The sequence below is a fragment of the Peromyscus eremicus genome, chromosome 20 (genome assembly GCF_949786415.1).
Source record: "Peromyscus eremicus chromosome 20, PerEre_H2_v1, whole genome shotgun sequence".
Taxonomy (NCBI): Eukaryota; Metazoa; Chordata; class Mammalia; order Rodentia; family Cricetidae; genus Peromyscus; species Peromyscus eremicus.
In genome coordinates this window covers 63,657,783-63,670,009 of record NC_081436.1, presented here as the reverse complement: position 1 = coordinate 63,670,009, position 12,227 = coordinate 63,657,783, and the positions used below count along the sequence as shown (strand labels likewise).

At 37.0% G+C, this 12,227-nt stretch overlaps 1 protein-coding gene across 2 annotated transcripts in view; it reads left to right on the top strand.

Moving 5' to 3' along the window:
• Vps13b (vacuolar protein sorting 13 homolog B) overlaps positions 1–12,227 on the top strand; it is a 601,468-nt gene that overhangs the window by 90,600 nt on the left and 498,641 nt on the right. For both annotated transcript variants that reach the window (XM_059247261.1, XM_059247260.1), the window contains exon 17: positions 6,314–6,495. In XM_059247261.1, coding sequence (XP_059103244.1) covers positions 6,314–6,495 — 182 coding nt within the window. The remainder of the gene's footprint in view (positions 1–6,313; positions 6,496–12,227) is intronic.

Below are 12,227 nucleotides of genomic sequence, written 5' to 3'. Positions count from 1 at the left end.
CAAACTCTGCAGAGTCCCTTGAACCTTTGATTTGCGTATGAATACAGTTATCTATACTTTTTAATGTCAACAGTTAAAGGCAGTTAAGCTAGTTAATCATACGTTTATTAGCCCTATTTGTTTTTGATGAGGTTTTAAAACTTGTAGTACAATTTCAAATCACTTTTCTTCAGTACTTGTTTAAAAATGTTGTTTATTTGTTTATTTTTATTTTTAAGACAGGGTTTCAATCTGTAGCCCAGGCTGTTTTGGAACTGAGAGTGATCCTCCTGTCTCTGTCTCTTGAGTGCTGGGATTACAAGCATGAGCCACCATGCCCAGGTTAAAGTGTGAGTTTTATTTACCAAGATACATGTGACATGTTTTGAAGGTTGAGTGCATAGAGCTATTACTTGAGGTGCAGCCGTTTCTTTGGTGGTGGTGGTTGGGCCCTCACAGTGCTCTAGCCTTCTTGGGATACAGTGTCTGGAGGGTCACTACCATGTGAGTGCTAGGAATAGAACTTAGGTCCTCTTAAAGACCAGCCAGTGCTCTTAACTGCTAAGTCAATTCTCCAGGGTCCCTTCTTTAAACTTCATTTGTGTTTTTTATGTGTGTGGTTGTTTTGAAGGTATTTTTATGATAGAATCTAAAAGAATATTTCTGATTAGATGCTAAAATTTAAAAACACATCTCATCTAGAATATGCAAGCTTCTTCACTAAAAATACATAAAAAGGAATGTCCTGGCTTGTTTTATTTCAACTTGATACAAGCTAGAGTCATTAGAGGAGGGAGCCTCAGTTGACAAAATGCCTCTATAAGATGGGCTGTAGGCAACCTTGTGGGGCATTTTTCCTAGTGATTGATGGGTGGTGCCATCCCTGGGCTTGTGGCCCTGGATTCTATAAAAAAACAGGCTGAGCAAGCCATGATGAGCAAGCCAGTAAGCAACACCCCTCCATGGCCTCTGCATCAGCTCCTGTTTCCAGGTTCCTGTCTGTTTTTGAGTTCCTGTCCTGACTTCCTTCAGTGATGAACAGTGATGTGGAAGTATAAGGCAAAACCTTTTCCTCTCCAAGTTTCTTTGGTCATGGTGTTTCATTGCAATAATTGTAGCTCTTACTAAGCAAGGAGTGTGGGTAGTTTGGCTAGCTTGTCCTTTTTAAACAGTAATTTGAGCATGTATCCCTGTTGTTTTTCTATAGATTTATTTTTTAGAATGTTTATTTAACTAGATTCCTTTTTAGCTTGTTTTCATAAACATTTACTGGACGTAAGTTACAATTATGTCCTGGAGCATAAGAGCTCCAGGTATGAAGAAACCAGTCATGATACAAAAATGATTAAATTCTGAATATAAGACTAATATAATTTCTAAGTTGGTGGACTTAAAGATTTATATTAAAAAGAACAAACTAACACACAAAGCTGCCTCTCAAGAGCACTGCAGTCTTCTTGAGAAAAGCGCACTTCTGATACAGTTCTGTGAATTTGCATGAATTTTGAATGCTGGTATTTACAAGGTGAGCATGTATACCATTCCCATGACAAAAACCTATGTGTCCTTGAGGTTGCAGAAAGGACACTGCCACAAAAAGTATTCTTCCAATGTCTATGAAAGCAGCAACTGTAACAAGACCTGAAAATTCTTCATCCATCTCTGGAATTTAAACATAGCTTAGCGAGGGTGAGTGTAGTTGTTTGTAGGCCTGACTAAAGTTACAAATTCTAAAATGTAAGTCAGCTGTCTGATGCGTAGAAGTCAATGAATTTAACGTTTTTTACCAGCCCGATAAATTTTCAGTAGAATCTCATCAATGTTCTTTGCTACATTAAAGATTGTTTTCATCTTAGCTTTAGTGGACTATAGATTTACTTCCTAGGTATATATATATGTCTTTTCCATCTGCCCTTGGACTCTGTAGGATGTGGTCTTTTGTTCCATGTTTCAACCATGTTATACATAACAATAATTCTTTGTTGTATTTTTAAGTAGCATCATGTATGTGGATAGACCTTATTTTGTTTCTCAATTCACATTTAAAAAATGAATTCACAATAGTAATTATAAGTATATTACAAGAGAAAGCTCTGGTCTTGTCCATAGACCACGACAACAACATATTTGTATTACACTTTCTCACTTACACATTTTTAACAAATTTTAAGTAATTGACTTGCATTTTTATTTGCACAGACAATTCATGCATTTTATAGTGATGTTTGTATACTTTAAGATTATCTTAATGCAAGGTCTATTATGAATCTTTATTTTTAATATACAATGTAATACTTTTCAAAAATAATTTTATTAGCATATATTATCAAAATAGCAATTTTCCTGATGACAGGTTTCTAAATCCTTTGAGTTGGTCAATCTTTCCCCTCCCTAATTCTTCTGAATTTGTTTGTTCTTTGCTTCATTTTTACCCTTCTGCTCCCAATAATTCCCTCTCCACTGATAAAGTCTCTTTTTGAAACAAGGCCTTTCTATAGTTCTCTGACTGTTTTGGAATTCACTATGTAGGCCAGGGTAGCCTTGAACTCTGAGATCCATCTGCTTCTGCCTTCCAAGTGCTGGACTTAAAGGCATGCACCACTACATCCGGCTTATAAAATGTTTTCATTTTTTAATATGACAGGATGTAATGTCTACAGTGTCCTTAGCTAGCACTGGTGGTGTTGAGAGCAGGATGTTTAGGTGCACTGCCCAGGACCTTGACATTGCAGTGCAGCACCATGCAGCATTGGAAGAGCAGCGAGAACAACACACACTCTAACTCAAATGTAACTTTGTTAGAGGAAGCAGGCTGGCACCTGTTCATCCATTTCCAAACTAATTGTTGTCACTGCAGTGCATAAGATCGATGCACAGCGTCTGTGTGTATGTTCCTTTTTGGAAAGTGGTTGTCTGGGATAGGGGAGTGGACTGGGAGTAGAGAGTATTCACTTTCATTTATCGTATCATTTAATTTTTAAAAAGAACTTAAAAGGTTTTACTTTGAGTAGGAAGTGTTATGTCAGTTAAGTAACCATTCTATAAAACAAACAAAAACCACAATTTTTCATGGTTTAACTGGTCTCGTAAGTTAGTAAGATTTTGTATTAACTTTATTTTGGAAAAAAAAAATGACCTAATCTTACTTTATTGTACATGATATGAGCAATAACAAAAATAAATTTTGGGAATCAATCTGTTTTCAATCTTTGCTTTTGGGAACTCTATATGAATCTTTATATCCAGCTGTTGATGAAAATATTTTTTTTTAATTTCTGCAAAGTGTGTCTTAGAGTGGGTGACCATGCCTGCAGCGTGCATACGGCAGATGTTTAATGCTATCTGTTGGAAATTGAGTGGATTGTTTAATTTCTTGGTATGCAATAGGAAGAACCACACTGCTGAATTTCGTTTTTATGTATTGAATGCAAGAATTTTAAAAATAGAAATTGTATTGGCACAGAAATTTGATTGCCTCTGTATTATAATTTGACAAGAAATGGCAGATCACAGTCTTTTACATTGTAATTAGGGTATATTCATTTAAAGTATTTGCTACCATGCAGTTAAGATCTACTTGTTTCTATTTCCTTCAATTTATCCTGGAATTTGTCCAAGTTGAGTTTTAATGAGTTTTTTTATCCCACTAGTTACACTAGGATTTATTTTTCCTTAGAGAGTAATGTTTGAATTGATAGTTTTTAAATCTATTTTGTAAAATGAACATATATTCAGACCAAGATTTCTGTATATGAACACTAGACATTTGCCAAATTAATGACTTTATATTAACCAACAGAACTATTAAAATACAGCGTAGTGATATTTTAAGACAAGTCAGAACTTGTTAGCTGCTTTTGTATGCTTTTAGATTGAGTTGTTTTAAATAAATGCGTAGTGGTATAAATCACAAGGAAAAGTCACACTTTTATTGTATATTTGCACTGACGTTTTAAAGAGTCCCCCAAGGAACTTTAAGTTGTAAAATCTATTGATCTTTAAAAATTTTCTGAAGCAAAGATAGTATAACATGAAGATTTGGTGAACTGGGTAGTAGAAACACCAACATTTGTTACTTTCCCTTGTTGGTAACCTATGAAATATAATTTAAAGTTGACAAAAGAAAGAGAAAAGCCTTCCCTGTTGATATTGTTCTGTCACAACAGTAGGTACATTGTGTCAGTTACTGTGTGTTGCCAAATCACTTTAAGTTTGTTTAGTTTAGTTTAAATACTAATTTAAAAGAGGTGTAGTAAACTATACTTATGTTTGTAATTGTTTTACTGAATAAGAAAAACCTTTAAAATGTCATGTGTATATGGGAAAATTACCTTGCTTTACTATGGAAAAATGACTTGTGCAAATTGTATTTTCTCTGATAATAAATCTGAAGAAAAGAATTACTCTCCAACCTGGGCAAACAATAGAATGTAAAATAATTAAATTGTTTTTGAATTTGCATATGGTTTTTATTCAAACCAGTGTAATCCATTGAAAATCATTTGACATTACATCTGATGGTTTGAAAGTCATCGTATTGTATAAAGTATGTAAATTTATTCTGAGATAATAAAGTCCCATTTGTGTCAAGTATCCCTTCTGTAATTTCATCTTACAGTATGGTGTTCTTTTAGGAGCATGACTTTGGTTCTACTCCTGTGCCCAATGCTGTGTTGAGATGAAAGTGCATTGTCTAGGTTTGTGACACATTTTCATAATGTAGACGACTCAGTTGTTTGTGTTCTTTTTTTTTTTTTTTTTTTCCAAGACAGGGTTTCTCTGTGTAGCCCTGGCTGTCCTGGAACTTACTTTGTAGACCAAGCTGGCCTTGAACTCACAGAGATCCACCTGCCTATGCCTCCATAGTGCTGGGATTAAAGGCGTGTGCCACCATGTCTGGCACTTGGGGGTTTTGTAATTGCTTCTTGAATCTAATTTGAATTAATGGTACTAGATACCCTTTTGGTAATATGCGGTCGAGTGCTGGGATTAAAGGTGTGTGCCACCACCACTTGACTTGTGTTCTTTATTAGTATTAGTAGTAATAGGATTTTTATTTGTCCAGGAATCCAAATGGAAATCTGAGAAAGTGGTAAAGAGAAGCAGCTGTCTGTTTTGAAACTCTCAGGAAATGGAAAAAAAAAATTTAGAAAAAGGTCCACATTAGAATAAATACTGTTTTGTGAATTCTGTTTGATTTTATACTTTTCCATTCTGATGACCAAAGTTCTGTTTATTTGGTGTAAAGAATCATGTGTGCAGTGTACATTTATTTTCTGATTCATTCACTTTAGTGTCTTGACTGTTGGATTTTTGAGACAGGACAGTCTTGGCTATCCTGGAACTCGCCCTGTAGACCAGGCTGGCCTCAACTCACAGAGATGTGCCTGCCTCTGCCTCCTGAGTGGTGGAATTAAAGGTGTGCGCCACCATTGCCTGGCTATCTTAATTTTTATGGCAAAGCATGATCAAGACTGTGGATTGAAGGGTAAATTTAGGTAGAATTCTTTGATGCTGATGAATGTTGGAAAGTTGTGGGGACTTGTGGTGGCTATCTTAATGTGTAACTGGGTATTTTATTATCTGGCATGCCAGTTAAGAGGTAGGCCATTCTAGTGCTTGTCTTCCCATTGCTGTTTTGGTTTTTTTCTTTCTGAGGGAGGATAATGGCCACTTGAAGCCATGTTCCTGGGATGCTATAGGGGATTTCTCTCCTTCCTTTTAAAGCAAAATTTAGCATTTTAATAATTTAACAGTACACAACTCAGTGCTTTTTAGTATTTTTATAATGTGGCAATCATCCTCCCTCTTTAATTAAAAAATTTTAAAACTGCAAAAAATAAAAAAAAAATCATGAGTGTGGGAAATGGTTCAGATAGTAAAGTGCTTGCTGCACATGAGGATCTGAGTTCTAATCCACAGAACACACATCATTTGGATATGTCAATGCATCCCTGAAAATACCAATTTCACTGATGGGACTGGAAGGTGGTGGTGGGGGGCTGTGGGAGGAGGATCCTCGGGGCTTGCTGGCCACTCCACCCAGTCTAGCCTAATTGGTGAGTTTCAGGGTCAGTGAGAGGCTGTCTCAGAAAGTAAAGTGTAGAGTGATTGAGGAAGACACCTGACATTGGCTTCTGGCTTCGCTCTCAACACACATGTACACATGTATAAAAATACATGAACATATACATGAGTATATGCACATGCATACCATACACAAACATTTTTAATGTATACCTTTTCCCCTTTTGTAGCAAAGTTTCTCTGTGTTGTGTATAAACACTATTCACTTACTTATTTGTATTGTTTTTCTTTCTACTTTTATGTATAGGACCAAAAGATCTCAGACTGTTGTAACTGAAGGTATTTTTGAACTCCCACATCTCACAATTCAAGCAACAAGAGCACAGACACTTCTGCTGCAAGCGATATATCAGAGTTGGTCTCATGCTGGAAACAGCAGCTCTTCAACAGTGAATGAAGCTTTGATGACTGAAGTCTTCCAGACTACAGGTAAGAGCATGCTTTTCCTCCTTAAGGAAAGTCTGTTTTAGAGGTGACTAATATTTAAATCCCTGTGTCCAGCAAGCTCAACTTAAGGTATATTTCTATGAAAGTAGATCTTTACTTGACTGATATTTATACCACATTTTTACAAACCACTCATCATTTCATGGCATCTAGACTGATTTCTTAAATTGGCAATTATAAGTAATGTTCCTCAGTGCACATGAATGTTCTGGTGTCTCTGTTTATTTGCTAGGTCATATATGTCTAGAGATATAGCCATTTCTTTTGGAGTTTCTGGTTTATTGAAATATGAGTTTTTCAATTATTCTTCAATGGTCCTTTACACCCCATTTGTGTCTGCTGTGATGTACCCTTTTTCTTCTCTAATATTTGTCTTCACTGTTTCATTTTGTTAGTTTGGTTAAGAGTGTGCCAATCTTGTGTATCATTTTAAAGATCCACCTCTTTGTTTCATTGATTTTTTTTAAACACTATTTTAACTACTTTTTACCATTTATTATTTCTTTCCATCTTGTGGGTTTGGGTTTGACCTGTTTTTGAGTTTCTAAGACCTTAGTTACATGTGTATGCTATTTATTTGAGTTCTTTCTTACTTAAGTATAGCTACTCATATCTATAATGTTGTCTCTGAGAACCACCTTTGCTGTTTAAGTTAGATTTTCTTTGATTCTAGGAAGTTTTTGTTTCCTCTGTGATCTTCTTTAGTGACATACTTGTCATTCCAAAATCAAGTTTTCAATTTCTATGTGTTTTTGTAATTTCTTTTGCTGTTTGGTTATAATTTTATTCAATTATGATACAATAAAGGTCATGAAGTTCAGTATTTTTGTGTTTGTTTGGCCTCAATGTGATGTATTTTAGAGAAAGTTCCATAAACTTTCTAGTATAAAGTCTCTTCTAGTTAGATTTCTATGAGGAGGATTGGGAATGGGGGCTCTAACTCACTAGGTGTCATCACATGACAGTAGACAGGAGGACATTTGTCTGTCTGTCATCTTTTGTTCTCTTTCTAGGCTGGCCTCACACTTGGGATCCTACTTCCATTGCCTCCTGAGTGCCATGGTTGCACGTGTGCAGCCTTGCCAAGCCTCTCTCTTCTTTTATGGCACTGACATCGAGTCCTGGGGGCCTACTTTGATGGTATTGTCATTCTGTTCACATCATGCTGGGCGTGCATTTCAAGTTCATGACCTGATGAAGTTTCTGTCCTCTCAGTACCTCACAGAGGGGGCTAAACTCCAAGACGTCAACCCTTGTAGAATACACTGGTATCATATGCATCTCTAGCTGAGTTTCCATGTCCATGTAAGCTCACTCTGTTTCAAGACCATTCAAAATTTTATTATTTCTTTCACTTTTGAGATTGTAATACAATTATATCATTTCTCCCTTCCCTTTTCTCCCTCCTTGTTGTCTTTCAAATTTTTCATTAGTTGTCATGTGGATGTCTGTATGTGTCTATACAAACATATTCCTAACCTGCTCTGTCTGTACAGTGTTACTTGTATGTATGTTTTCAGGGTATTTGGTATTGGATAATCAGTTAGTGGTGCTTCTGAATTCTGAGGTTGGTTGAGGCTGTTCATGAAAGTACTATTATAATTGAAATTACCTTGTTTATTTTTCACATTTCTATCTCAAGTGATATTCTCTCTGGAGGTCTTTTTTTTTCTTTACTGTTTATCTTACTGCCTACAGTATTCATGAAGTATTAAAATTTTTATTTTTGTGAATTGGTTAAAATAGCCTAAAAATGGTTAGTAGACTTAGGGGTATTGATTTTCCTTTATAGTATTTCTTTTTTTCTAAGCAAATTTACTTTCTCTTTCCCTTTATGAATTTATAATATGAGCTGTAACATAAAAAGAAGCTTTTTGTAAATTCTCCTAAAGGGATGATAGCTCAAGTATTAAAGAAGTCTTCCAGACAAATGGCAATAATTCAATGTTTTGTAACCTGGTGTATCATAAGATCTTAGTTTAGTGGAACTAATGTTTTACAGACTGAGGAATTGGGCAAATGGGATTGTTAGAAAATGTTACCTCTTTTCTAAGTACCTGAAAAAAAAAATGAAACAAGTCATCTAAAACACTTAAAATAGTATGGGAGCCCACAAAAGCTTCCTAGTGAGATCTGCGCTTGCTTTACAGAGCAGGGCTGCATTAGGGGATGGCTTGACCACATGCACAGTCACCAGGTGTTTGGGATGGTCTGCACTTGGCTGTGATGGGGGGAGGTCTTTTACTCCACTCGTTGGCATCCCTTTAAAAACCCTTTAGTAGAGACAGAAGTGGCTGGTGGTTTTGACCCAGGCCCTCCCGAGGCTATCGTCTGTTTCTAACTGTCTCTCTCTTCTATATTTTTATCTATATATTCCTCATTCCTCCTTGCTCAAGAGTACCCTGGGGGAAAAAGTGTGTGACTAAGATTTTAGCTTACCAGATGCAGAGAGATCCACGGCCAGGCGCCAGGAGTCCAAATGATGAGAGAGAGGAGGGATTTTATGAGCAAGGGACATTGAGATCATGATGAGAAAACTAGTGGAAACTCATGGACTGTGGACCAATAACCAAGGAGCCCCCATGGTACTGGACTAGGCTCTCTAGATAGGCGAGACAGTTGTTTAGCTTGAACTGCTTAGGGGGCCCCTAGGCAGTGGGATCAAGACCCATCCCTGGTGCATGAGCCGGCTTTTTGGAGCCCAGTGCCTATGGTGGGATGCTTTGTGCAGCCTTGGTGCAGGGGACAGGGGCTTGGACCTGCCTCATCTGAGTGTACCAGGCTCTGCTGACTCCCCATGGAAGAGATGGGAATGAGGGTGGGTTGTGGAGGAAGGCTGGGGGGTGGGAGGAGGGAGGAGAGGGGAATCTGTGGTTGGTATGTAAAATGAATAGAAAATTTCTTAATAATAATAATAAAAAAAGAAATCTGAAAAAAAAGATTTTAGCATACCATTTTCAAAGTTTACCTGTAGTATAGAACGTATCATCACTTAATCCTTTTTCTGTTGCTATGACAAAATAGTTTGGGTTCATTACAGTTTGGAGAGATTGATTTTGCTCACAACTTTGGTGGCTAGAGGTTTCAGTGTGGAGTGCATGTCCTGCTTCACTCTGTCAGGGACCCTTCTGGGTGTCACAGGTTTTAGAGAAGCAGAAGGGAGCATGGCTAGTTCCCTGGTTCAGCAGGGAGAGCTCCTTTGTCTACAGTTCATGTTGAATACACTTGTAAGAATCAGCTCCTCCTGAAGTCAGCAGCACCCTTCCCGTGAGCACATTACACTCTGATCTCCATTCCTTTTTAAAAGGTTTATTTATTTTTATTTTATGTGTATGAGTGTTTTCCCTGAATGTATTTAAGTGTACCATGTGCATGGGTGTACCTGAGGAGACCAGAAGAGGGTGGTGGTCCCCTGGAGCTAGAGTTCGTGGCAGTTTTGAGCTGCCATGTGGGTGCTTGTAACTGAACCTGGGTCCTCTGCAAGAGGAGTTAGTGTTCTCAACTCCTGAGCAATTCTCCAGTTCTTAATGGTTTCACCCCTTTACCTTTAACATTGCTGCACTGGAGACCATATTTCCAGCATGTGAAACTTGGTGGATCACACTCAAGCATGCATGCCTGTTACTGTAGAGTGCCATTGTGTGTGTATTTCACATTTTGTTCATCACTTGGTATATATTTGATTGTTAATCTTGTTCACTGTTATGCAGTGTTGTTATACTTTCATACAAGTTCATACAAACACATACTGTCATTTCTCCATAGTATATTCCTAGGAGTAGAATTATTCTGTATGAATTTATAATATGAGCTGTAACATAAAAAGAAGCTTTTTGGAAATTCTCCTAAAGGAATGATATGAGAAGTCATTCTGTATTTAATTTTTCGAAGAACTGCCAAACTTTCCAAATATGTAACTGTAATACACTCTTATTGGTGTGTGTGGTGGTGTGCCAACCTCTCCACATCTTTGCCATATTTTAATCTGTAAGGTTGGTGCTGCCGTCATTGTGGATGTCAAGTGGTGTACTTGAGGCTTGATTTTTTTTTTTCCCCCATGAATAATGATGCTGAGCACATTGTTAGGCATCTATTTGCTATTTATATATCTTCCACTGAAAAATGGTTATCCTTTTGAATTGTGTAAATTCTTTTATATTTTGATTACAATACCCTTATGGTTTTCAAACATTTTCTACTTTATGAGTTCTTTTCGTTTTTCTGAAACAAGTTATCCCAAAACCCACATACATTCATGTCCAAGCAACTTGTTATAGATTAACAGAGTGTAAGCAAGCGGGTATTTTTCTCATACAGTTCTTTTACTGGCAGGCTGCATATTGTGGTTACAAAGAAAGAATCAATCACTTTATTACTTATATAAGGAATCTTAAAAGAATCACAAACCTAAACTTTCATCTATGAAAAATAATCAATCAGCTCTACATTAAATCTTTAGGGTGCATACCTATTCATCAACAGTTTTGTATATCAGGAGATTGAGGGTAAAAATGGGTACAAGGAATTAATCATCATCTTTGACCACCAACAAATCCCAGCAAGGAAAGTACATCAGCTAATAATAATTGGGCTGCTTTGTTTTTGATCCTTGACCTTAATGAGTCCCTCAGCTATGTGTTCTTGTCAGCTTTAGATGTTTTTGAGAGTTTTTCATCTTATAGCTATTATCAAAATATCTTAATCTAACCTGAAGTCATTCTAAGATTCGTTTGCGCTATGATGCACTCTGAATCCTGTGAATACATCTCCCAACATTAAGATTAAAAGAATTGAAGCCAGCCTAGCTCCTGGAACTCAATTGTTTTTCTTAATTATTAACCTAAGGCACAGTCTATATGGCTCCTCAATAGAAACTTATTGTCTTCTAGCTGTGTGACATTTCCTTGTTTTGTTTTTTATCCTCTGCAGCCTCTGCTTTATCAGAGGCAGGGCAACATGTTATCCTACCTTAACCCATGTTTTCCACTGAACTAACCTCTATCATAATTTTTTACTATATTTATTAAAAACTCTCAATCATCAAAATCCTACTGAAACTAACACTATTACTGTATAAAATCACTGCTTCAGTTAAACAATACAGCTTAAGAGGAAATCATCTTCATAATAATCCACACGTAAAAATGCCCAGTAGAACAGGGTGTTCCCAAGAGATGATCATACTGCATTAAGGGGAGACGGGACCCCCCACACCCATTCACACCATGCCAGATACCAGAGGACAGTGGCAGCAGCAAGCATGCAAAGACCCAGCAGTAGCAAGAAATACTCTGGGGCTGAGGCTCTTGGGGCCTGTCTGAGATTCACCTGTCAGGGTTCTGTTTCTTGGTGGGCCTATCACCTGAAGTCAGTTGCCATTTGGTGTTCCTGATACGGCCACTGACAGGTTTCCTCTGCCCAAATGACTCTAGCTTGTGTTGAGTTGACATAAAAACTAGCTACCACAGTCAGGTAATATGAGTATTTTTCCTTTTTAATATTAAAATTTAGGAGAGATCACTTAATTGGTGTGTGATAATCCATCTTTTAAATACCATTTTCTTTCTTTAAAAACAAACAGACAGACAGACAGACAAACACTGATCCTGGAGATTGCAGAGCTTCACAGGTGAAGCAGGTTCTCTACTACTGAGCCATATCTCCATTTTCTTAGTTTTGTTGTTGTTGTTTGTTTCATTGAACTGAGAGGTTAA